This window comes from Meleagris gallopavo, chromosome 1, assembly GCF_905368555.1.
Source record: "Meleagris gallopavo chromosome 1, MGAL_WU_HG_1.1, whole genome shotgun sequence".
In the NCBI taxonomy this organism is placed as follows: Eukaryota; Metazoa; Chordata; class Aves; order Galliformes; family Phasianidae; genus Meleagris; species Meleagris gallopavo.
In genome coordinates, this window is record NC_139404.1 from 105,393,677 (window position 1) to 105,421,254 (window position 27,578).

Consider the following 27,578-nt stretch of genomic DNA (forward strand, 5'->3'; position numbering starts at 1 on the left):
TTTCTCCTGTTTGGAGAAGTGAAGCAAAAAATCACCTACTCACCAAATAGTAGTGCAACCACTGCAACAGTGCTGTCTTACCACCACCTCTTTTAGCTTGTGTTGCACTTCTCTGGTGTGGTGGTAGAACAGGTAGCTGGGCCTATGATAGGTACAGTACTTACACAGTTCAGGATGATCAAGAAATAAATATGAACTGCAACATTTTTCACTTGCGCTGAGTGCATTTTAGGCTAGAAACACTTTTCTGAAGTTACGTATATCAAATGTTTAGAAATAATGTATTCTGATTGAGTAGTTTGCTAAAATTCTCTGTTATTAGCAGAACTTTTTGATATTTGCTTAGGTTCTACATGATGATGATATTGCATTTCAAAACATGTGAAAAGCAAATAATTGAGAACTGCTTTGACCAGGGGCTGTTTATATGGTGGTTTTATTGTTCTCTTTTTCCATTACATAATCTCCATGATTCTTTTGATGGGGTTATAAAAACCTTTTATATCTTCTTGTTCTGTAGAAAGTTATAATTTTATTATTCTGAGCATTATTAATGGCATTTAAGTTGAACCTAAATGAATACCATATGAGATACGAGGACAGAGTAGAGTTCTACGTTGTAAATTTGCGTGCATTTACATTTTGTTAGCCTGTTGGTTTGGTAAAATCCCATTGAATTTTTATAAATTTTGTTCTGAGTTTTAGTTTGGGAGATTTGAGAACTTTTCTGAAAATCGAGGTCATAAAAAATGTTGAATGACAAGCTGAAAGTTTAAGTCAATCCTTGAAGTTCTGTCAGAAGGACTTGACAACATTCACCTCTGCTTTTAATGTTGGAAGACTTCATTTTCTGTTGGAATTTCCTAGGCTTACATCTGTGGCTCCACCTGAGACCTAGGGCTGAACTAAACATGCGAATCCAGTGGAATAGGGACATTTACTGAGATATCTTGGTTTTATTTACATTTCTTTTTTTTTTTCCTTAATTTTTGCAGTGTTGTTTCCTGCTGGACTCCCCATGTCCCCACAACCCCACAGGATGATATGAGACTTGAAAGAAGACGATGCATACAGGTGAGCTTATTTTCAAGAGCTTTCATAAGGGAAAATCTTGGATGTTCTAGATCAATTTTTTGTTTCCATTCCTTTCTCTACAACTCCCAGATTGTCATTCCAAACTTAGTAGAATATTTAAGAACCTCCAGAATTTTTAAAATATATTTCTTTGCTCTTTTAAACTTTTTGCAACTGACCAAGAAAGAAAATGGTTTCTGTGAATGGAAATATTGTGTTCAAAGCTTTATGAAACAAGGGTTTGCTCTTAAGAATATTGACTAAATGTACTGGTTTTAGTCTTTTCTTGCTTGTTATTACCCCATTTTAATGATTCCCGATTACCAACAGATACATGTCACCTGATTAGTGATGTACTATTTCAATCTTCTGTTAGCTTTATTTTACGGAAATGTTATGGAGCCATCTGAAAAAAGATCATACCAAACAAAAAACTTGGAGTTCATTATGCCTAATCACATCCTCATGTTCAGCTACTGTAAAATTTCTTAAGAAACAAGGATAAAATCTTTTAACATCTTCAACTCATTGGACGTTCTTAGAATTTACATTTTAGGAAGTTCTTGCATTTTTTTTCCAAACAAAATACCTTAAGTCCCAATTTTACTTGCTGAGTAAATGTCTTATTTTTAGTGGTACTGTTTTGTTTGCCATTTTGATGTGAAAAATCATGATAAGCAGAAGTAGAATGAAAGTTAGGTTTCACAAGAGAATTGGTGCAGTTTATACCCACGTACCCTTATTTAAGTCACAGAATTATGCATTGCTTATATTTGGAGGCCTGTGACAAATCTTTCATTTGCTGGCTCTGCTTTAAAACCTATGAATCCTTCAGGCTGGGAAAGAAGCTAGATACATTTACGTATGCGTGCAGATCATCTCTTGATTGACAGTTTTCAGTCGCATCAGCTGTTCATGCTTAAACAGCTTTACGGGGTATATTTACATGGAGTATGTTGGATTAAGGCCAAGATGCTGTAAGTGGATATTTCATTCTGTGAAAACTAAGCATTTGTTCATTTCAGTTGAACGTGTGTAAGTTGTATGTTGATAGCTCAAGTAAAACTGGGCCTAAAGAATTACAAAGTGCAGTGTGGCAAAGTAGAAGAGGAAGGAAAAATATTCTAAAGAATTGATATTTCATTTATTCTAAATATGTGTATGTATATAAAGAGGAATAGTGTTTAAAATCTTAAAATTGAATCTTCATGTCCTTTAAAATTTGTGGAGCACTGTCAAGTAGACAGTCATAGCAACTGATTAGTTTCTAGGTCATTTGCTTATTGCTGTGTAGATAAAAATATATCTCAACTTAAGCATTGAGACATTGGTTTGAAAGTTTAAAAGCATTCATGCCACAACTGAATGGAAATATGACAGTACAAAATAGTAACTTAAATACCTGGTACTGTTTTAGAGAATTAAGTTGGGTATTTTTATACATACACTTTCAGTGTTGGTCATAATTTCTGATGATAGTGAGCTTGTAGAATTAGAATCTTAAAGAATGGAAATGTATACAGGATTTTTAAATACAATGTTTTAATTAGTAACTCTATCTTTTAAAGTTCAAACTCTTTGTTCAGAAGTCTCATGATAAATGCAGAATAAAAACCAGTAGTATCTTACCAAAACTTTTGGACTTCTGGTAAGTCATTGAAATTGGATGAGTAAGATTTGTTTGCAATTTTCTGTCTATTGGGAGAGCCAATATTTGTAGGCTGAGGTTCTGAGAATAAACGTGATTTGCATGCCTTCAAATGAGAAAAATGTGCTGTAATTATTCTCTAATACAGTAACAGCAGGAGTCATATGATGACTCCGCTGATATCCGTCTCAAGTTCAAAGTAGTTGGTGAGAGCTCAGGCCAGAAATTGAAAGGTTTTGTGGTTACTGAGGATGATTCCTTTTACTTTCTTAACGTAACTTGGCTTCCGAGAGTGACTGATCTGGGGTTTCATTGATGCTCGATAATTTCTAAGCTACCTTTGGCTAAAGAATGGGAGCCTATATAGGGTGGAAAAAAAAAAACAAACAAATATTTGGTTCATTGAGTATCACTTTATCACTCTGGAAAGTGACATGAAATTTGGGATTGTGTTTGTGTAGTTACAAGAGGGATTGATCTTGTTTGGAAGTGTGTGTTTTGCAATTGATTGCTACATCTTGTCCTGAACCTGCTAAGCAGAGTAGGACACTGTGGTTGTTTTTACTGTTGTTGCTGTTGTTACTCCCCTCTCTTTTTGGGGGTAGGGTGGAGGTTACCTTTATAAGGATGATTGGATTTAAAACAAGTAACTTTCTGGCTTGGGCTTTGTTTTTTTTCTTGTTGGCTGTGATGTAGTAATATGTAAGTAGGAATAATTAACTGTCTGATCCTTAAGTTTCTGAAGAGCCTTTTTTCTTGACCTTTGCAAGAAGACTCACATTTCAGTTGAGTGTGTACGGAACCAGTGTAGATCTACTAAACTAGAAGTAAGTGTTCAGAAGGATTCTATCCTTCGTGCCACATGCTAAGTAACTGGTAGCAGTTAATGTTGGGGAAGTATTGTTCTTGAAAGTAAAAGGGAAAGAAAAGTAATTCTGAGAACCAAGCAAGCGATCAAAAATGTGAAAATGCTACATTCAGGTTTGAAAAAACATTGGAAATGATGACATTGTTCTTAACTTCACAAAAATATTGTTCATGTTTGGAAAAAAGCCCATTGGTATACTGCTCAGTAACAATAGTACCGGAACAATGTAAATAGTAAATACTTACATTGTTGCATTTTTTTTCCCCTGGTTGCATTGCTTATTAAGCTGTAACAAATGCAGAGTAAGGACTTTTGGGAAGTTCTTAGGTTGGGTTGAGCCTTGCAAGTAATTCGGTGTTAATTTTACGTAAGAGTGGAATGAAAAGAGTTGGGCGTTGTCTCATATTCATAATATTCTTACTACAGATTTCGTTGAATTTATAGCTGTTTTAAAGAATACTTTGTGTGACTGGAAAAACAAATGAGTAAAACAAAAACAAAATCATAAAAAGAACTCCCAAACCTTGTTGTTGTGTACTAAAAGAAAACCAGGTCCACTGTCACTGCTCTGCATTTTGAAGTTCACCTGTTTTACATTATCTCAGAGACACCTTGGTAGATCTGCTGTAGTTTGTTCAGAGCTATTTGAACATTTACCAGGAAATTCCAGAAACTTACTAGGACATCACCTTTTTATCACATACTTGTATTTTGCTAAATTTTGTAGAAATTATGGATGCATTATCTATGCTTCCACATAGGTGACTGCATACCTGGAGTCTCTTTTGTGAGATGTATGTGGTATTGGCATAAAACCAGAATTGGATTAAAAAGGGGCAAATGCTTGGCCCATGATATAATTCTGTACTGAAGTGCAGTATGAGCTGGTTCTGTGCTTTCATTCCAGTTGGACTGATTCTGTCAGTAGTTTTGTCACATGTTTAACTGTATCCTTACAGGGATTTTTTCTTGGCTGTTCAGGTCTTGACTGCGCAGGTTTTCTTTTCATCCTTCAAAAGGAAGATGCCAAGAAAATAATGTAAGAGACAGGGTTGCTTATTAGCAGTATTAGTTTTAAATACAGATAGCACTTTGCATGAATTGGAATGCTTTTAGGGTTAACCACTATTTTTACATAGGTAACTCCCCCAGCAGGAGTTGTCTGTGCTGTCTTTCTGGCTGTGTTTTCTGCCAGCAATTGTGAGAAAGCAATCAGAGGTGAGCTGAACAGTATTGCTTACTGAAAAGCAACAGCTATCATACGGAAAGTGGAAGTTCTGCTTTTCAGAGATGGAGTCATTGACCTCAATGAATGATAACCTTGAAGTCAAGAGACTAGATTAATGCTCCACTTTCTCTACCTGAGATGAGAAATGTGAAAACATAGACAGCTAAAGTTAGACTCCTGCATCCATATTTAAAAAGAAGTTGCCTATTTAAAAAATAAGTAAGTTTTTCCCCTCCTCCAAAAGTACTTAGTACCTGTGATATTAAAGATTTAGTCTTTCAGCTTCACTCCCTGGTGGAGAGGACAGAAATTATAAAAAAAAAAGTCTGTTTACCTGTTTCTGGGTGTTGTCATGGAAGTTTGGCCTCATAGAGAATGCTGCTTGACTTGTTGAGGAGCAGACCAAAGCATCCAAAATAGGAAATCAAGGCCTCAGTTTTTATTTAATTTGCTTCCTCCTAAGAGAGAGCAACTTTGATAAGTTTAAATTCCTCCAGAAAGTTGTGTTAGTAGTTGTGCAGTTTTCCATCTCTGGAACTTGAATGTGCACTTTGTAGCAGAATTAATTGAAATGCTTTCTTAGGCAGAAAGTTAGGTGTGGGGTTGATGTAAATATGTTGTGGGGCTGTGGAGGTCTTGGATGGCAGCAGCCAGCAGCAGCTGACTTCCTTAGGGTTGTAGGGAGAGGGAGGCTTGCAGAATTCCAGCTGCTGTGGCTGACCCTCCCTGTCCTGTCTTGGTGGAGCTGAGATGGCAGCTTGGTGGGCCATCAGGAGATAGGAGAGTTAGGGCAAGTTTGCACTTCCAAAAGCATAATGCTTTTGCTGCATAGCACTTCAGATAAAAGTCTATTGTTTCAGTATACTGGAAAATAATTAATGCTCATTTTGTATCCTGATTTATGTGGTCAACTTTTTGGAAAAAAAACAAACAACAAAGCACCAACTTTTTTGAGATAATGTTCAAGAAAAATTAAGTTATAAGTACTGTTTTTCTAATGAGTAGTTGAGCTTCTGCAGCAATATCGTGAGGCTGAAGTTTGTCTCTGTTACCTATTTCTAATAGCAAAGACTCATTCAGACTTGAGCAAATATTTGATTTTGAACAAATGTTCAGATTAAGAACCATGATCTTAACCATTATAAAAATTGTTACACATTTAAGAAGTGTTAACCTTTTTCTGGAATTTTTGATTAGCCCATTGGGAATGTCTGAAGTCTCAAGTGAATACTATGAATTTAAAGTCTTTCTAGGGCCCTTAAAGTCATCACATGGGCAGCTGGAGTGAAAAGGCATCTGCAGTGTTGGAGTGTTCAGTGTGTGAATGAAAAGCAGAAGTTCTCATGGGTAACACAGTAACGGGATGGCTAGGACTGCATTTAGTGCTGTAGATACTCACTGAGCATTGTGTATCATATTGGCTTTCTGGCTCAGGTGTGAGCATTTGTGTCCTGCACTTCGTGCTGTATAACAGACAGAGCTTTTCTGTCATGTTTTGTATGCTTGGAGTAGCAAGCTTCTGTCATGGAGTGATGCTGTGCATGGCTTGGGTGACTTCTGAGTGACATTAGAGCCTGTGCACCACTCCTGAGGTGATGTGTAGCCTTTTGCAGAAATAGCAGCAGTTTCTTTACAGAGGAAGCTTCTTTCCTTGAACTCAGCACAGGACAATGCTTGTTCAGGAGCTTGCCCTTTACGGCTTTCTAGGAATCATGACTGAAGTCTTGTGTTCCTAAACTACATCCTTGGGTTGAAATCTTTCATTGGTACCTGTACACAGCAGTGGGTTTATTTGTGTTTGCAATCTGTGGAGACAGAATACCCTCAGTTCATCAGTTTCAACTGGCTGTAAGCCTGACAAGCCTGAATAGTAACTTAAATGTGCACTTCTTCAATTCCTTAGTGCATCCTGTTTTATAAATTATGCACTCAGTTGTAAATGTCCTCTTTCTCCATCTCAGAATAGTTACATTCTTTGGGGGTTAGGTTTGAAGATAGAGTGAGAGGCCCGAGGGTGGCTCTCTTAAGAGCACATCCTTAGTAGTACTTGATAGTTATTTAATAGGGATTCTGTTGATGCTACTTCATTGAGTAGAATGCAAGAACTATGTAAACACTGTTCATAAGCCTTGCTGAAGTTGGACATTGTGATGTCTTAAAAACTATTATTTCTCTGTTACTACTCAGTCTGCTGCTTCCTATTCAGTTCATCTCTTGATACAAATATGGTTATTTGTACATTTATATTCACTGTTATTTCAGGGAGTGGTGACCACACACATTCTGACAGCGTGATGCATAACTGTTATGTCAAGCTGGTATAATTTCAACTTGGGAACCAAAATAGGATACTCTAAGACTTGATTATGGAAGTTTTTGTCTAGGTGCGCATAGGGGAATAGGTATTTCTTTCACCAGATTTTATGATGATGTCTACGTCTTAACATGAAATTAACAATCTACGCTTGTCAATGTGGATGATTCTGTAAGACAACTTAAGGACATATTTACCAGATACTTTATGTCGCTAGATGCAATTCAAATGTAAGCTAAGTGGTCTACTTAAAACTTTCTGTACTAGGGAAAATAATAAAACTTGGAAAATAGCTTGAATCTGAGAATGTTTTCATTCTCACATTTTCATCTTGATGCTCTATTTTTTTTTTTTTAATGTATTTGTTGATAAACTGTTACAAACAATGATTAAATAAGAAAGCAGTTTGTTTTTATGAATGGTGGTGAGACATGAAATGTGTTGGTTTGACCTTTCAGTTATCTTGGCAATGGAGTTAGCAGATAATTTGTAGCACAGCATGTATTGATCAGCTGAAGTGAAATTCTGTGGCCTTGTTTTTGGTGTCCAGCACTCATTGATACTTGCATTTAATTTCCATTGACATTTTTGTGAGTTAAGTACCTAAATATCTCTGAAGATCTAGATGTCTTTTTGTAGTGCAGTCAGGGACAGTTCTCTACCATGTTTGTTATAAAGATAGAATGGTGGCAGCAGTTCTCTTTCAGAGATGGAAGACAGATTTGCTCTTGATTTCTACCTTGCCTGTCCCTAGCCATGACAATTTATCAGTGCCTTTGTTAGTTCTGTTCTTCCATTTTTTTTTTTTCTTTTTTTTTTTCTCCCCCCCATCTTCCTGTCTTTAAAATTTTACTTACGAATAGCTACTATGGGCTCTCTGAAGGTTATAACTCTCGCTATAACATTTTTCTGTATTCTTATGTTATTTTTCCAAAGAAATATAGCAAATCTTAAAGCAGAAAAAAAATTATAAACTGAATTGCATTTCATTGGCTTCTGAATCTTTCCTGAAGTTTGGTACACAATCCAATGCTATCACCTTGTCTTACAGAATACTTTCTAACATCTTAGAATTTTTCTACTTGTGTATCTTGCCTGTATGAGGTCAATACCTTGCACTTGTTTACACTACCTTCTGAATATAAGGAGGATCAAGGTATGTGCCTTCCAGGAATTACCGTAGAAGGATCAGGTTTACAAAGGTGGATGAAGTTGATTTAATTCTTACCTGGTTTGTGGACAAAAACAATGTTTTATTTGGGTATCCAGGTATTAAAGCATTTGAGTAGAGAAGAAGCATTATAATGCTGTTATTATTGTCCACAGTTCATTGCTTTTTCATCATTCCAGTGGAATAAATAACCATTTCTGATGATACACTTAGATCTCTCTACAGGCAGCAGCAATTACAGAAGTACGATAAGTGGGCTGAATACAAACGTATTTTGATGGCTTATTTTCTTCTGAATGCTAGCTTAGTGTAGGTAGCTCCATTCATCTTTGCAAGGGACACTGAACATATCTAGATGGTGTGAATTGACACCGCAAGTTTTTATTTATTACTAAAAGTATAAATGCTTTAATCTGTCTTATATTAGCACGAGTTTTGACAATCTACTAATGTCTTAGAATTGATCAGATCTCTTTAAATGGATGAAATGTGAGAATGATAAGAGAAGATCTTTATGAATCTATGGAGTACTGGCTTACATATATTACATCAGTACTCTTAGTAAGCTAAACTAGGTAAACATATTTGTTATCCACTAGCAAAGAGGGTTTTGCTACCTTGGAATGCAAAGCTAAGTTTGCCATTTGAAATATTTCACTTAGTAAAGTTTATCACAACATCTGTGGAAAAGCAACAGATCTCCATCATACTTTCATTTATAATTTTATTTTAGGTGATATTTCTTATTTTTATCTTGCTTTTTTAAAGTGAGCAATATGATCATTCCTTCAAGGTTATAAAAAAGCATTACTTCTGTAATTGATTTACTCTTGTTTCTTGAAAGTAAGTTATACATTTCTAAACTTTTCTGTTGTAAAATTAAGTAACTGTTATATAGTGCTGAGTAATTCTTGGAATCTTATCTGAGTAAAATGATATTTCTGTACCATGTAGAGTGTTTACTCTCAGAAGATGTTGTACAAAATCTAGTCTTTCTTTTAAGCTGAATGTTCACATCTCTGAAGTTTTCTCCAAAATGTAGTTGTTTAAAAATTGCCACATTGAGATGTCAACGGAGAACTCTGATTCTGCTGTTAAGATGATTCTGGCAAATAACTGAGAAGATACAATGTAGTCTTAGGTAGTTGAGTTGACTAGTTTGTGAAGTATGTACATAGTGTGCATGTATATATTCTGTGCTTGGCAATACTCATTATCAACTAATTGTTGTTGCCCTTTGATCTCACTATGCAGTTGTTTGGTAAGAGCATTAGCTTCCTTTGAAGAAAGAGCCTTGCAAAGAATCAGATTGATTTGGCCAAAGTCTTCAAGCAAACAGGGCAGTTTTAAATGATAGCTTCTGACATGCCTTCCTTCCTCTTTTGCACCCTGATGTGTTTTGTTTTTTTTTTTTTTTTAAACTTAAAAAAATAAAGTATAAAAAACATTCACACTTGAACCTTTTCTGAATTTTTTCTCCTTTTTTTTTTCCTGCCATTTTCACTATTTGGAACAAGATTTTCTCAGAACAGCAAGTCACAGTATCTGTAAAGTACGCCAAAAGAGGTGCAAGAGCAGATGTAGTCAGAAGAGATTTGAGAATAACATTTTACAGACAAAAATGCCCACTTCTCTGTTAGTAAATTGAATGTTCCCAGTCACTGAAGCTGATCACATGGAGCAGCACACATCTGTGTGAGTTAACCATCCCAGCCTGTAAAACTGGGCGGCTGCCTGAAAGCTGCATATTGGGAATAGTTCCTGGAACACGGTGACTGCTGCTTGTTCCCAAGAGATTCTGGGCAAGAGTGCTTGTTGGAATGGATTCTACATGTGCAGAGTTTAGTTCTGTTCTTGGGAACCTTCCTTGGCCCTACTGAACGCACTAGTATAGATGTACACAGCTGTTAGTTCTGTGTGTATGAAACTATGAACTCCACTATTATCTACTAGTTCTTAAAGAAGGACTGGTAGAATTCCCTTTCCCTTTGGACGTACTGTCTTGGAAGCATATTTCTTAGACAAAACAAAGAAAATGTTGTTGTTCTACATTTTGCTATGTATATATAGAATGTATATAAATATATATATGACTATAACCTGGTTTTTTTGTTTGTTTTGTTTGTTTGTTTTCGACCTGGAGGTACAGAAATACTCCTTTGCTTCATTCTCAGTTACAAAGTCCAGGAGAATTTTGTGTTGCTTTCCTGCAGGGTTTCTATTTATTTTTTATTTTTTATTTTTGTGTTGTATTTGTTTTTGTTTTCCTTCATCTTCTGATAGCTGTTATCTGCAAAGTTATTCTGTGGCTTAGGCTGAGTTTATGAACTTTATGGGTCTTCATGACTTTTCTTCTGAATAAAAGAGGTTTCCCTCAGGAAAAGAAATTATTTCACACTCAAATCAATTGGTGGATTCTGCAACTTTAGTTTAGAATGCTGGGTTCAGCTTTGTGTTGCTACAAATATATTGGTAGCAAAAAGCTCCAGGCAACAACTGTTTGTATCTTGAGAAAGGCAAAAATTAGTTGTTGTGTTTTTTGTTTGTTTGGTTTTTTTTTCTCCTTTATGTCTGGAGGCATGTGGAGCTCCAGGGGAAGGCAAGTAGTGAAACTTCGTTCTTTCTTGGGAGAAATCCAGACGCTATCGGCTGCCATCCAACTGCAAAAATTCTGACACTCTGTTCAGAAAAAATGCCACCAAAATGTAGCTAGCTGAATATTCCACTTTTTCAATAGAAGGCAGTTTCCTTAAATAGAATTTGGGAGCTAACTTTGTCTACAGCAAAGATTTGGGTTAAAAATGCTGCCAGATCTACAGTGACGTCTATATACTTGAAGTCTTTCACTCTAGCTCCAGGTAATTCAGCTCAAGTCCATATTAGGAAAGCTCAGGAATAATTGGTTTCCTGTAATTGTGCAATCGATAGCCTGTATAGCTTTAATAAAAAACTAACAAACTTATTTCTTCAGAAAGGATAGAAGTTGTTAGAGGACAGAATGCAATTCTTGCTTTGTTTGTGATTTACATTCTGGTTATGTTTTAAGAGTTTTTTAATACAGTTTTGTTTTACTTTGAATCACGTTTTTTTCTCTCCCAAAGATTTACTAGCAATATATTTTAGCCATCAAAAATCCACCTTATCCTTGATAACAGATTACCAATAGCTTTGTCTTTCCAAGAAGCTGCAGTAAGCCATTAGGAAGATGGTTAATCTCCCCCTTATCTAAGGCTTTTGATCAATTTAGACAAAAGTGAATTGGTGTCTTATAATCAAGTCTGTGTAGCAGGCTACTTAGACAAAGGGATTTGGTTTCCATTCAAGATTAGATTCACGATCACTTATCTAATGAATCAGCTGCATTTTCATCGAATACCGGGTAATTAGACAGGTATTGCACCCTTTGAATTAATGGGACCTCTCATAGACCTTTCTTTCCTTATCAAAGTCCATTCAGAAATATGAACTATCTGCAAGAGTTGATCAGTTCTTCAAGAAGAAGAAACCCCTTGGAGAATCATTAGAAGCATGGACATATATGCATATATTTGTATTCCTATTTAAGAACTTTTCAAAAGCTTTGTTCGTACAACTATGCATCTTTGATAACCAAATGATAAAGCTCCGTACTATTTGAGTAGGAATTTTGGTCAGTGTTGAGAATGTCTAAAATTCTATTGCGTTGTGAAAATACATTTGCTTGGTTTCTTAAAAATGACAGTAGCTCTTTTGTCCTTGATAAAGAAAGGTAAAAGAATGTCCAGTGAGAGATAAGTGAATAGGTGGGGGTGACTTTATTTGGTCTAAGATTTACTGATATATTTATCTATTTGTTATGTTTCTCCACAGTAGTATTTAATATAAAAGTTTGCGTTCTTAATTGGCATCCATTAGCCCAGACACATTTGCTTATTTTATTATTATTTATACATGTCAAAGTTAGATATTTGAGCATTTTTCCTTTATGCCATCACTATAAGCTCATTTACTGAAATTTTTTGACCATGGATTTCAGTAAATAAAAGAATTTTAGCTTCCCACTGTAGAGTTCTTTTCAGTTCTCTCCTCAAAGATGATATTGGAAACTTTGCAATCTGAAGATGAAAATTTCTACATAAAGTAGAAAAAGCTGCAGGAGCCTATCAGGTCACATTGTGACCTGTGGTGTGTGTGGTGTGGAGAGGTTCATCCCATGACAGGAACATATGCTGACTCCTTTTGGATGATGAGCACAGTCTAGGTCAATCTTTCATTTGTTGGAACTTTAGGGAAGTTAGGAGCACCAGTAGGTTTCATGATTCTCTGCACACATCACTATTTCCAGCCTCAGAATCAAGCAGGCTGATAGCTGTCTTCATCTTCTGTCTGTTGAGAAGGAGTAGTTGCCTCCTGATCATAAGTGGGCACTGTGCCCGGGAGCAAATCTGTTTTGCTTTGTGGTCAGCAGATTAATCTCCCTTTCTCTTGCAAGATGTCCCCCATGTTTTTCAGGCTGTTAAGAATTCAAAAGACTTTCATCATAACGTCCTGTCTGTGAGCATGGTAGGATTGGACCTCTTTTAAGATAAATAGCTTGTCAACAAAATTTCAGTCTTTTTAGCTACACTGGGCTAACTTAATGACTGTTTCTGTGTATATAGAAAACACCATGCTGTGACTAAACATGAATGTGGTTACTGGTTCTCTAGAGAGGTCTTCACTTCCCTTGAGAACCTATGGAAGTGGAGCTGACTGGGGACTTCATTGCCAGTACGCATTTGTTTCTTAAGTTCAAGAGGATGACTTTGGGACGTGCTTATGTAGGTAGTCAGCTTAGGTTGTATTGTTCTTTGTCCTCTCTACAGTTGTGCAGCCCACAGTGAAATAATTACATCTAAGGAATGTTGTCTCTGTTCTAAGTCCTTCTAATATTGTCCGCCCATCATCAGTCTCTGCCTAGCTCTACTTTTGTAGCATAAAGTTTAACTGTTGCTGACATCTTGAAACACGGATTATTGGCTATTCAGTTCAGCCATTACAGTCCCAGTCTGAAGAGTACAATGTTCCTTCTCTCAAATGATGGAAGTTTTGCCACTTCTGTCCACACTCTTTAGTTCCTAGACATTTTGTATAAGAAATCTCTGCTTACTCTTTGTGGTGGAGAGGAAGAGGGAAAAAGGGCAACTTCTCTGTGATGTCTTCTGTTTGTACAAAATAGGAGTTTGTGAAGTTATTAACAACTGTAGTGTTTCTGCAAAGTCCTATAGAAGTTTTCAAAAGCCTGACTGAGACTGACTGATGTTTTGAAACAGTTTTGTGCTGGCTATTACAGCGATGCCCGTGAACAACACCGTTCTGCTTTCAACCCAGATGCTTTGGCAGATATCAGCTTCATGTGTTGCTGCTGCTTGGTATAATGGTTGATGCTACAAAGCAGTAGCAGGTGGTTTGGATTTTTTTCTGCTCATTTTGCAGAACTTTTTTTTTTTTTCCAGTGGCAATGTTGCTCTGTTGTTTTTCTTTTTTTTTTTCTGGTTAGGATTTTAAACTCTTTATATTTATATATTCCTTCTCTGGAGATATTCAAATCTCGCCTGGACACCTACCTGTGCGACCTGGTGTAGGGAACCTGCTTTGGCAGGGGGGTTGGTCTCGATGATCTCTAGAGGTCCCTTCCAACCCCTACAATTCTGTGATTCTGTGATTCTGTGATATGCACTTGGCAAAAGTTCTGCTCAATGGCAGTGCAATGGTTGGTGATACTAAGTTACCCTAAGTTTTTTTTTTTTAAAGTAACAAGATCTTGTTGTTTCTAAATCAGTTATAATTGTTTCATTCTCTTTTAGAGAATGACATTGAAACTTCAATTGATCGTTTGATTTTTTTTTTTTTAATTTTTATTTTACCTGCAATGCCTAGACTCCAGGTGAAATGATATGTTAGCAGATCATGGCTTTCTGCATTACAGTACAGTTGTCTGCTGCCTGTAAATGTAACGTTCAGTATGTACTCATGAACTGGAAGAGTACTCTGACCAGATCACTGGCACAGTTGTGTTTGAAACTCTGTAAGGATTAAAAGCCTGCTGGGGTCAGAGCTTTGTTAGCATTTATACTACAAGCTGAACTTCTGATGATTTTTCCGCAGAACATAGCCATTAACTGAACCTCGAAGAACTGCTTGTCTGTTTAGAGATTAGTGTTTACGTACCGTTAACATTTTTTACATAATCCCCTTTCCTTAAAACACTCAAGACTCATTCCTTAGGTGAAATGTTTTTCTTCCTCTGCAACTCTGTGGAAGCAAAAAAAAAAAAAACCGAAAAACAAAAAAACAAACAAAAACACACCATAAAAGCCAAACGCAAAATGTTGTCTAACCACTCAGTCAGATTTTCTTAGATGGTGTAGCTTAGATGTCCTTAGAATGGTGGAATGACTTTTGAAATTTATTTTTTATTTGCAACCATTTTTGCACTCCCCTAAGTAAGAGGTCTTTTCTGGTGGCCAGAGTGTACTTTGCTATCTTTTCATTTCTTCCCATATTGATGCTGCCAGTGCATCTGATGGGCTGCTCTCTTAGCTTGTTCTGAGAACTGGCATGTAAAACCATTCAGAGAGCAGCAGAAAGAAAAGCTGAAGTGCTACGGCTTAAGCAGGACAGCAGGAACACAATGTCTTTGGTTTATGCATCTTCCATAATACCCCTAGAGGAGAAGGGTAGGGGAAGAAGGAGCAATGTTATAGTAGGCATGAACTCTATCCTCTGGTTAGAGATTTTGAAGTAAGATTTATAGATACATTTAGGTGGAAACATAGACAGAATTTCAAGTTTTATCAGTTTGCACAGCTCTGGTGTTTGGGTAGTGTTGTTGTCATTGGTGTGAAAAAGGGAAACATTTAACTTTTTTTTTTCTTTTTTATAACTATGCACTGCTTAGTTTATACTAGATCATAGAATCATAGAATTGCTTGGTTTGGAAGAGACCTCAAGGATCATGAATCTCCAACCCCCTTCCACATGCAGGGCCACCAACCTCCCCATTTCATACTAGACCAGGTTGCCCAGGGCCCCATCCAATCTGGTCTTGAGCACCTCCAGGGATGGGGCATCCACAACCTCTCTGGGCAGCCTGTGCCAGCAACTCACCACTCTCATAGTAATGAACTTCTCCCTGATATCCAACTTAAATCTTCCCTCCTTCAACTTAAAACCATTTCCCCTTGTCCTGCTGTTATCTACCCTTTCAAAGAGTTGGCTCTCCTCCTGTTTATAGGATCAGTAAAGTCTCTAAAGAAAAAGTGAGTTATGCTTGAATAATATATTTTTTTTAGACTACAGTATTATTCTAGAGGAAGAGGAATTAGAGGTTTGATAATTCTTTTTTTTTTTTTTTTTTTTTTTTTTCCTTCCAAACTTAGGCTGGTTGGGAGAAATGAATTTTCAGCAAGCCCCAAACACTTCAGGGTTGTGTTCTTGTTTGGATTAATGAAATTTGGCATCATTGTCTTTTGGTGGTTGCTAGCTGCAAGCATGTATTCAACCATACTATTTTTTTTCCCCTCTTTGAAAGCTGCTACTTCAAAATGAGGCAAATCAAAAGAAGTAATTACTTAAAAGTGTGTATACCAAACACAGAAGTTACAAAGGCAGGAAATTAGTCTTTAAAATAAGCACTTTGGAATTGTGAGGTCCCATCGCACTTGTGAAAACTGAAGTTTTATTTCTGATTTTAGTTGTATTTTTCTATAACTAGCAAGATACGGAAGCATTAGAGCTTTTTACTGGGGAATGATTTAAAATATGAATGTAGTTTTCAGGAAGTATGGACAGACTTGAGACATCTATTGTGAAATGCCAATCTCAGAATAGCATCTATCAAGTTATTGAAAACACAGCAGAAAAATGATTTTGTTACAATTCTAAAACTTGTAAATATTTTATAAAAGAAAGTAGCGCTGGTGCTTCCAGTCTGCTCTAAAGTAAAAAAAAAAAAAAAAAGAAAGAAAAAAAAATTTGAATTTTATTATTTTTATAAACTGTGGATTAATATGGACTGCATGCTTATGAATTTTTAAGTATTCATTTTTTAGAAAACGTGCCAGAGTTTCTGTTACTAAGACACGATATGAAAATAGTATGCCATCTCCAAAAGCAAAATAACTGCTTTGTTAGTGGCCAGAACTGTACTCTAAACTTCAGTTTGGGTGAAATAAACTATTTTAAGATGATAGAGGAAATCAGCTGTGACCTAGGATACTTACAACAGTAGATTCCCCTTAATCAAACTGTATTTTATATATTTTTTTTATTTTTTTCTTCAAATTGTCACTTAGTTTTCTGTCTGTATCTTAAGTCTGTAAAGTACTTTTGTTTGACATAATTAATTATGTCAGTGCATTGACCAAATCCTGCAAGTGGGAGAAGGGGTCATAGCATAAATTCTGAAAATACATGCTTGCCTATGTGCAAAATCATTTAAAGTAGAACTGACTGTAAAAATTACATTTTTTGGCCTGTACCAAATGAAACCTACTCATTAAATATGATTATTTAACTGTGCTGTAGAGGTAGGAAGATTTTTCTTTTTTTTTGTAAAAGATTATTTTGCATCATTTGGTGGTACTGTATTTATTCAAACTACAAAAGTATTTTCAGATCCTCCCCCTCTCTCCTGAAAGCTGTTTTCTTTGGTCAGGTATTGAATAATTTATATCATGTGAGACTATTGCACATGATGTATTCATCTCTTGTTTAGCTCTTACATTAATGGTTTGGCATGCTAGCTGTACATTGATATGGTAGATGCTTTCCATTTTTTCTGTACCAACTGTTTAAATATATCTTGTGTCTCAGTAACTACAAATGGGAAATGACTTGAATTATTCTATTTCCCTTGATGGTTTTTGTGAGTAGGAAAAGATTCCTTTTTTTAATATATATGTGTTTGTACTGTAGATTAAATGAGGGCTTTAAAAATTATTCACATATTTATGCTAACTTTCCATTGTGCTCAGCTGGAAAAGCACACTGAATCTAAAACGTGAAGTTTAGACATTGGGCTTCATGTTAGCTATAGGCATTGTTTAGGGACAGCATTTTTGTATTTTTTACCTCATGCACAGTTCTACAGCTTGCTGTGTTGCCATGCAGCAGGTAATTTATGTTCAGTCTTCAGTTTTGCACTCTAAACTGAAGATTGTAAGTAGTGTTATTTGTCTTCTTTTTGGAGGTGGGAAAAAAAGACACGGCACAAATACAGTGAACTCTTACTTAACTGCTGATAAAAGTATTACTTGGAGAGGGCAGTTGAGCAGACTAGCAGGATTAGTGCTGCGAGGTATTGGCCCAGGATGGATTGCTTGGAAAATCTTGTAAGCCGATGGTCAGATAACACTCTTCTGCTTGCTGCTGCTGTGCAGTACAGGGTGTGCTGCTAGATGAGCATAAATCAAAAAGCACAAATTTAGTTTAAAAAGCTCAAACAAGATGCAGAACAGATTGAATTGATTTTTTGCATGTGTCAGAGGGGCTGGTGCACATACTAAGGCAATTTTATATATTTTGGACATATAAGGAAATAGTAATTTTACTACTGATAATGAGTTTGAAAAGAATTTGTTAAATTTTTGCGATGAGGGAGCCAACAAAATTGTCAGACTCAGTCTCTGGAACCTACGTTTGCAACGCTTTTTAAGAAAATGTAGATTCTGTGGTTAATAGCTGCCAAGTTTTGCACGTCAGAGCGACTGACAAAGAAACAGGGAGCCCTCCGCCCTTCGGTGGTGCCCTGGGTTGGTGGCTGGGCGGAATGGTGTCACTGTCCTTGGGTGGCTTTGAGAGAGGCTGCTGTGTGTAGCAGGCGGCAGAGCCGGGCTGTGCAGCTGCCTTCCCCCTCTGAGGCAGTGACCGCAGGATACCGTGGGTCGGTCATTGAGCTAGACGCTTCATTTTGAGCGTGCTGAGCGGTGGCAGTTTTCTGACTGCATGTATCCGTATGTGTGCGTGTGGAAGCCAGCTGAGAGGTGCTGGTGGTCAGGGCCTGTGGTGGTCTATGTCTATGTATCTGCTGCTGTATGCAGACACAGAACTGCAGGTATTCTCTCAGACTTCTCACACTTTTTTTCTTATATTCTCTTAGTTTTTTGTAACTGAGGGAAGAAATGGGCTTGTTCTCTTTATGGCACACATTTTCTACGTTCAGTCTTAACCTGCTGGTTCTGTTTAGTCAAATGAGCTGAAACTCATTTATTTAAGATCTGTTAGTGGGGTGAATAGTTAAGGAGATTTTGTCTTCAGTCTTTTTCCTCCTAAAATACAAACAGAAAGGAAGCAGCCTGCACCAGCCGTTGCAGTTTATCAGCCTTATCATTGTATCAGGGGATCTGACTGCACACCGAAAGGGAACTTCCCCCCTTCCAGGTATCACAGTGGCGGAAAAGTCCCCTGAAGCCTTTTTTAAGGGGGAATCTCGCACTCGGGGGCGCCCGAGCGATGCCTGCGTGACCCCCCCGAACCCCCCGGGCATGAGAGGCGCCCCCCGGCCGGCCCGCCGTGACGCCGCAAGTTCGAATCCCGCCGCAGCGCTCAGCCCTAATCCCCGCATATCGTGACTGCGCGGCCCTGCCCTTGCTGCGGGGTTGAAATGTAGAACATGCCTGTAATCTCCGCTAGACGCAGCAAATTTCGCTTTAAACTTGAAAGTGTTAACAACAACTTGAAAATGTGACAAAGCTCAATTTCGTGGCTTGTTTATTGCTTGTTTTCGGATTGGACAATAGCCGGCAGCTCTGCCCTGGCAACTGCGGGATGCGATTTGCATAGCCCCGCCTGATTGGCCAGCATGCCGGCCGCCTCTTCCAATCAGCTGGCGGCGCCGCCGTGGTAGGCTATGCTAATTGCCCGCTGTTGCTGGGGTTCCGGCGGTTTCTGCGCGCCTCTCTCTGCATTGTGCAACGAGCGGGAGCGGGTCTGAGGGCGGGAACGGGGCGTTCAGCGCTGTGTGTGTGTATGTGTGGTGTGTGTGTGTGTCCCGGTGTGCACCTGTGCGTGGGCACGTGCTGTGCAGTAGGCATATACCAGCGCCGGCTAATGGAAAATAAATTTTCACCGCGAGTGCTGTGCGGATGGAAGAGTGCCGTCACTGCGCGTCCCCACTTCTTTCTTCTCTCTCTTTCTCTCTCTTCAATTAAAGCGCCTGACATCGCGATAGCCGTGTCTGTGCAGGCAGCTGGCTCGGGGAGCATCCATCGGGCAGCTTAGTGCCGGCGCTCTCTGAAACGCAGTAACCCCTGTTCCCGAGATACGTATCTGTGGATGGTGTGAATATAGAACCAGCTATTTCTGGAACACACGCTTGCCTTTAAAAAAAAAAAAAAAACAAAACGGTGTGTTCATGTTGTCTTTTTTTTGTTTTCCTCACAAAAAGGACCCCTCAGCTGTAACTGTGGAGTCTGGGTTTCTTTGGTCTCTGTGTCATTCCTGCCTAAGAACGTGAGGAAATCAACAGCAACAAAATGCTTCAAAATTAGAAGTCAGCTTTCCAAATCTGCGCTTCTCCCGTTTGACCCCGGGTTAGCTTGCCTTCAGTCCTGCTCTTTCCAGGGTGAACCCTTTCTCAGGGCTCCTCAGCTGGGCAAGCCACAGCCTTTCTGCACGCAAATGCTCACATTCCTGCTACCAGTGCATTACTGAATGGAGTAAATCCATCTGCATACATTCTGCATTCTTTCTTTTGTTGTTGTTGTTGTTTTCTGTCTTCCCCTCACAGATATTAATACACATATGAGGCGTGGTACCACCTAGCACTTAGCAATAATGGAGGAAATTACTCTTGCTGGCGTATTTGTGACACATCCCTGTTGTCAGCAGATCTGGTCGCCCTTGAGTTCAGCTGCAATTGGAACGTTGCCAGAAGTGGTACAACTTGATGACATTTTTTTTTCTTTCTGCCATATACTTAATTGAAAACATCCACACGCAAAATATTTGATTTTCATAAATTCTGATTAATTGACTCTCAAATACCAAGAGAACATGCAGCATTCTCGTGATGTAGTGCTTAGAGTTGGCTGAACGAGTGTGAGAGCCTTGCTTCAGATAAGCAATAGTCTGCAGTCATTTCCAAGTCAACGTGCCATGAAGACCAAAGCTTGCTGTCAGAGTGACCTGTGATTAAATCCAGTTTTTATTTTGGTGAAGTTTTGTTTTAATTTTTCAGCTGTACTTTGTGATTTCTAGTGCCTCTAAGAAGCTAAATATCCAAGATGTAATGTAATTTGTGTGAACTTGGAGTTGGCTTTTGAGGGTTTATGCAATGTAAGTGTAGGGGTTCCTTTGTAGTGTGTTTAATTGAGTGATTTCATACAACCATGTTGTTTTAAACTTTGTCACCGAGTTGCTGTTGTCCATATTACAAGGTTACTGTGACTTATGAGGTATTCTCCCTTTCACTTTTTTATTTACTGAATTTGTCAGTGTTTTTTTTTTTTTTTTTTTTTTTAATTCATATCTGCTTTTCATGGGTTATGCTGGAACGTGATGTACAGGTGTGGCCTTTCACCTAATTAAGCCATTTTCATTGTCTTTATGTCCATGTTATTTAAGTGACGGGATTGTCATTAAATTAAGAAACTTATAAACTGTACAACTGTAAATTTAATTGTGTGAAATTTTAAACATAGGTTCGTGGAGGGGAAAAAAGATGAGAATATTAAGCTTGGCTCTTCTTCACCGACATTTGTCCTCTGAAAAATGAATATTTGCTGTTTTGAGGATTTTTAATAAATCTTCTTTCCCAGTTTTTAAGCAAATGTTAGTCTTTTTTATTAATAATTAATAAAGTATTGATTATTTAGCTGTTCTGATTCGTGTATTTCATTTGGCACAATTAAAATGCCATATTGGGCTGAATCATCAGCTGAGACTTCTTGAATTTGACCCATGTTTCTCAAGCTGCACATTCATGATGAAATGTTGGACAAAGTTGCAGTGTGGTAGGAAAACTTCTGGAGAACATATTATAAAAAAAATAAAAGCTTAAATACAAAATATGCCCATGTATATACAGGTATGTGGTAGAGAATGTTTCTTCTCTAAATACTAGATTATCCTGTCTTTGAGGATCACATGAAGGCATGTGGTCTAAAGGGAGCTTAAAAGCAATGAACCAGACCCCTAGTAATAGAATAAACAAAATTGCTGGACTGAAGCCTCTCATTCATTTCCTCATGTCAGTATCATTGCCTCTTTGCAGGAAAGCAGACTGTTTCTTTTTTTTACTGCTCAGCAGAAGCATCAGATGAAAATGGCAGGTTTGTAACAAGCAACTAGAAGATGTTGCTTAATGAGTAAGGGTTGCTCTGAGTAAGCTGCAGAACCTTTTGCCAAGGGATGTTCTAGAGATGCTGAAATGAAAAAAAAAAAAAAAATCCATAGAGGAGAAGAATGAGTGAAGTATATTATGTTAATAACAAGGATTTGGCTTTATGTAACTCCTGAACTGCAGACTAGAAGAACATGCCTGGCACATACTGCTATGTGCTTGCCCTTTTGCTGTCCTCCTGGGTGACTGCTGTTTACCACTGTCGGACAGGATACTGATTTTGAATGGAACTTCGGTTTGATATGTAGAGGAATTCCCATGTTAGTGCCCCATTGTTAGAACTATGTTTCTTAGTCCAATATGAAACAAGTACCCCTTCTTGCTCAGTTTTGTTTATGAACAGAAATGAACATCTTTCAGACCTCTCTCATGTGGTTTACTTTTCCTGAATTTTTGAAACTTCCTATTAAGCTTCTCCTCTGTAGAGCTCAGTAAAACAGATCTACCTATAGTGTGTGTTCCTGGTCTTTATGGAAGTCTTTCTGTTTATACAAAATCAGAAATTTAACACCATGAAACCTTTTTGTCTTTAACCTGCCTCTCCTTGTTTTTTCTTTAGATAAAATAAATTTCAGTCTTACAAGAATACTGCAGAAAGAAAATTATATGGGTACAAAACCAATGGCTGCTATGTAGAATATATTTGCAGATAGTAATAATTCTATTTGGGGCACAGTCTTAGGCGAGGTTGGATGAAGCCCTGGGGATTTGGTGGGTGGCAGCCCTGCCCATGGCAGGGGTTTGGGTCTGAGTGGACTTTGAGTTCCCTTCTAACCCAAGCTATTCTGTGATTCCATGATATTATATTAAATGCAGTGAAAATAAAATTAGTGGTATGGCAACCTATTCAGTGAGCATAGCATTCGTTCTCTTTTAAACTAAGTAGGTTGTTAGTATAGCTAGATAGTATCATGATTGGTTTACATAGGGACACTGAGGAACTATTCTGTTGTTTCCAGCTTCTTCAGTTTTCATGTTGTTTAGTTGAGTGCATACCTAGCTGCAGGCTTCTGGTCTTTGTGAGGGCCTGCACATACAGGTTTCATTCTCACCATTTACTTTTGGAGTTGTAGACTTCCTCAGATGTGTACTTTTAGGCACCCTACTTCTCAAGAATAGGCATTGCAAAGCATAGTTCTCATGGAGCTTAGAATGTTGGTGGTTAGAGTTAGCATGCTAATGTTTCCTGTAAATTTTAGCTGAGAATTTTGGTGATTCTGGGCTTCTATGAAGAAATAATTTCACTTTCACATAATTTTCTTTGTTCTAAAACTCCCAACAGTTTACTCAAAGTAATGAAGCAGATTTATAGTGTTGCCGGTGGATTAAATCCTAAACTTCTCTATTGTCTTCCACTTAAAGAATTTTATATTTGCGAGTTTTAGAAATTTCCTTCTCTTCACTTGTTGTGGAGAGCATTGGGAATGTAGTCCTAGTTTGATGGTACCAGACTTCTGAGGTGGTTGGGTAGAGGTGTGTACCGCAGTCTCTCCCAATCACAGGTCTTAGCCACAGCATTTCTAGAGCAGAGTAGAGTTGGTGTCCCGTGGAAGTAGAGGTGCAAAAGCAGCAGTGTTTGCATGTAATTCCTGCGCAAATCCACCTCCTGCCATAGGTCTTCTAGGGCAGGGGATAGCAGGGGCAGACGTGACGCTTTCAGAACAATTAGTGAAGCTTCTCCTGGCTTTTCTTTTTCATTTTTTCTGCCGAATGTGCAGGCACGTGGCAGACATGTCATGTCAAAGATCCTCAAACTGTTGGGAAAGATGACACCCAAAAGTAATTTTTTTTCCCCTCCTAAACTCTTTGTCTTCTCTGCAGTTTACTCCATTAGGAAAGAGTGCAAGCAAGAAAATTCTGTGACCTGGGTGCATTGCGAACAGTATTCAATAATGTTCTTGCTTCTAAGTTTAGGACTTAATTTTGCTTTGAGCAAAGGTAGCATTTAGTATTTCTGTACAGGGAAGTTGACTGAATAGTTATTGTAGAATAGCTTCTGAAGGAGCCATTCTTAATAATATAATTCCTCCACAATAATATAGCTCCTCCAGAGGAAGGATATTTATAACGGAGTTGTTTGTTCTGCAGTTGCTGCTGCAGGTAATTTTCCTTTGTTCATTGGGTTCTCTCACAGCCTTCCTCATTCCATAGCAAGCTGAGTTAAATCTGTGTACCCTCAAATCCTCATGTGGTCGTTTTGAATGTACTGCACGAGGACAATAGGCAAAACAGCATTTCAGCAAAGCAGTAGTTCACTTAGAGTTCAGGTTGGCATTTGCTTCTTGCTTAAAAATGATTGATATGGACTACAAAATCCCAAGTGCTTGACATTTCTTGTGCTTTGGCAGACCTAGGTAGTCTGACTTTTCTTAAATGTGGGGGTTCATTGGAATGGGGAGTTCTCAAGATCCAGCGATTTGTCTCTCTTGCTAATTGCTCACTGCCTCTTTTAGGACGCGCTAACCATGCAGAGGTGGTTGGCTGTTAAGGAAGCACAGGTCAGTCTTCTCCCTTTTTCAGACCTGTTTCTAAGAGGTGCATTGAATGATAAGTGAGGTAGTAATGATTATTAGTAGAGAACTTTTCCAAGCATGGATTTTAAAGAACAAGATAGAACAGAGTTCTGCAATGGAATTAATTTTGTACTCATCCTGCCTCCCCCCCCCCCCCAAAAAAAAAGTGTTGTACAGTTTGTCAACTAACACAGTATTCTCTTTGAGGAAACTGATGGCTCTTTTGGCACTCAGAAAAAAATAATGAGGGGATGGAGGGCTTAACTTGTGATGGCACTGCAGAGATTGGAAATGAACAGATTTGAAGTGTGAACCAGTCGTATGCATTACTGAGAACTGTCACGTTTGGTCTGTGGTATAGACCCACAAGCTCTTGAACTCAGAATGTGGAAATGAGACTACTGATTGTGGTGAATGATACAGTTCACACTTGTATTCTCTCATGTTTTCTAGCATGTTCTCATTCAACTGTGAACTTATCACTGAGTTGGAATATCTCAGCACATTGCTTTGTGACCCAAATAGTAAACAGTAGAGGTAGAATAGGGAAAGGGAGGATGAGGCAGAAGGTGGAGGAGGTAAAAGGACAGTCAAGATCTTTCTGGGGTAAATGCTGAAGAACAGAGAAAAGAGAGTGAAATAGGGTGAGTTTTGCAGACACTTATGAGATCCTCCTAAGCTTTCTCTGCATCAGGCTGAACAATCCCAGCTCTCTCAGCCTCTCCCTATGGGAGGAGTGCTCTGTTCTCTTCACCACATGTGCTGGAGTAAGGATGTAACTATGCACCTGGGTTGGGGTGTCAGAGTATCTATAATTTGTTGGTAAGCTGTTAGCTTAGTTGCTCAGACAGCCTTTCTGTATTTAACAGCAACTGTCAGAGGAGGATACAGGTGTTCATGAAAGCACATGGGAACAATAATCATTTGATAAAGATGAACTTATTCCCAGACCTAACAAATCTGAGTGTATACATGGATTGCTCTCTTGACCTTTTTGATCGTGCTTATTTGGCATTTTACATCTCTGGAGGTTTAATTCTAACATGTTTGGAGTCCAGAATTGACTCTACAGTATGTAATTGTTTTCAGCATTAAACGTAGCACTTCTTCCATGCTTACATTTGACCACACTCCAGATTTGGAAAAGGAACATGAAACGCTGTGACTATGCATAGCTTTTTATTACTTTATTAATTTGATATATAATCTCCGGGCTTTTTTTAAAGACAGAAAGTATGCATGATACATTCTGCGTGTAGCCCAAGTAGTGACCATGGGAAAGGCTCTGTCATGACTTCCAGGTCTGTTAGATATTGGACAGTTCTGTCTAGAGAATAGACCTTACAATGACCCAACCATAGGGAAAACTTTGGTTGAAGTTTTCATGTTTTTTGACACTAAAGTTAAAAGAGCAAAATACACAACTTTTTTGGAAAACCGATTTAAGAGTCAGTACTTACTGAGCTATATATACTATATAAATACTTGGTGTATTCTGTTTCAGAGACAGTGTTCCACTCTTGAGTTGGCACACAGAGCCTCCTGCAACTCTTAGCAGTCAATAGATGGATATTTGAGTGTTGTTTTATTTTAAAAGGACAATACCAGTAATATAGTACACCACTTGGATGTGTTAAACGTTTTTGAGGAGGAGGTAACATGGAAATGAGTTACATAGGTGTCAAAATGATAAGAACAGATTCTAAAATCTGTAGGTGAGGTAGGTGATTTAATTTTGATACTATTGAATTTTTTTTTTAATGTATAAAATGGTATCAATTTTTCTCCTATTTTAATTTGTAGTTCATGTATTTAATAATTACCCTCTTAAATGTTTTTCTATTTTGAGTTACTAATTTATTTGATAATTGGATAAGTCATTTGAAATGAACCATTTTGAATAAAGGAATTATTTTTCTTCCTCTCTAAATTAAGAAATATATTCTTGAACTTATTCCCTTTCCACCATGCTCAAGTACTTCTTTGAAGAAATGAGATTTACCTTCTTCCATGTGACAGGCCAGTCCAATTCTGCAGTATCTGTATTTTCAGATAGTTCTGAGTTATGAACCTCATTTGAGGTTATAATTTAAGTATTTTCTATAATCACATTTATGCTATCTATCCTCTTTTAACTTTTTTTTTTCTTTTCTGGTTATCATTGCACTTGTTTGCTTGTACAATGGCTTTGCATTTTTTTAATGCTCAGTTCTGTCTCACTTTTTTACTTTCAGGAGACAGTAAATTTACAAAAGATAAAAAGTTACTCTCATTATTTACATTTACCTTATGTTATGGGATATGGAACATCAGTATGAAATAGAGCATTCAGAATAGCTTCACTTTGAAGAGCTGTTGCAATTCATAACTGTAGGTAATATGCACTCCAGGCTGAAACGATTCATAGAATCATAGAATGGCTTGGATTGGGAGGGACCTTGAAGATCATGAAGCTCCAACCCCCCTGCCACAGGCAGGGCCACCAGCCTCCACATTTGATATTAGACCAGGCTGCCCATGGCCCCATCCAACCTGGCCTTGAAATGAGGGATGCATTCTGTAGTTGGACCTTACTGTCACAGCAAGTTCTGATTTAGTCTTATAGGCAAACAAATTATTTTGACTTTTCAACTATGTGGTTTTTTTTTTTTTTTTTTTTTTTTTTTGCCATTCTCTGACCTAACACATTAGTTAAAACCCATTCTTAAGCTGGTTCTAGCCACTGCAAATCTGCAGATCTTCCTTTGAAGTATTTCATTACTTAGAGATCTTGGCATGCTTTTTACTTTCTTGTCACTTTGTTTCCTTCCCAAGTTGCATGCTGAAATGTAACCATAGGGCCCGAAAGGAAAACTGATGATTGAATAGAACTTGTTCTTTACCTATTTGTATCCTGTAGTATGTGTATGATGTATATGAGCTCCTTTGGAATCTAGTACCCTCATGATGTCGGTAGATTGGTTGATTTTGTAAATGTCTAGAGCTCCAGAAGTTTGGCCACCATAAGTTTTTTGAAACTGGTCTGCACACAAAGGCCCCTACTTCGAGTGGCAAGTCAGCCTAACAATAGGTCAAAATTCTGATTCTAGCCTTATTCTTCACTTCTTCCTAATGCTACTAGCTGCTTCTTGGCTTATAATAGTATGTTGTGAGATTCTCTTGGGCTTTGTTGTCCCACGGAAAGATTGCAAGTATCACAGATCAAAGTCTGAAATCTGACGAGGTCAGGTGTTTTCATCAAGGGTCATATCCTGAACATACTTGGTTTTTGCTGATAGTTAGACTGGTTTCAGGAAGAGAAACCTGTGAACTTTCAGTGTCTCCATTTCAGTGACAAATAGAAATTGTATAGGTAGAAATTGCTTGGCTACTGATATTTTAGAGCCAGTCATTACAGTT

At 37.8% G+C, this 27,578-nt stretch overlaps 1 protein-coding gene across 2 annotated transcripts in view; it reads left to right on the forward strand.

Moving 5' to 3' along the window:
* DYRK1A (dual specificity tyrosine phosphorylation regulated kinase 1A) overlaps window positions 1-27,578 on the forward strand; it is an 84,392-nt gene that overhangs the window by 29,133 nt on the left and 27,681 nt on the right. For both annotated transcript variants that reach the window (XM_085242933.1, XM_085242939.1), the window contains exon 2: window positions 996-1,074. In XM_085242933.1, the coding sequence (XP_085099059.1) occupies window positions 1,065-1,074 (10 nt within the window). In that variant the 5' untranslated portion in view covers window positions 996-1,064. The remainder of the gene's footprint in view (window positions 1-995; window positions 1,075-27,578) is intronic.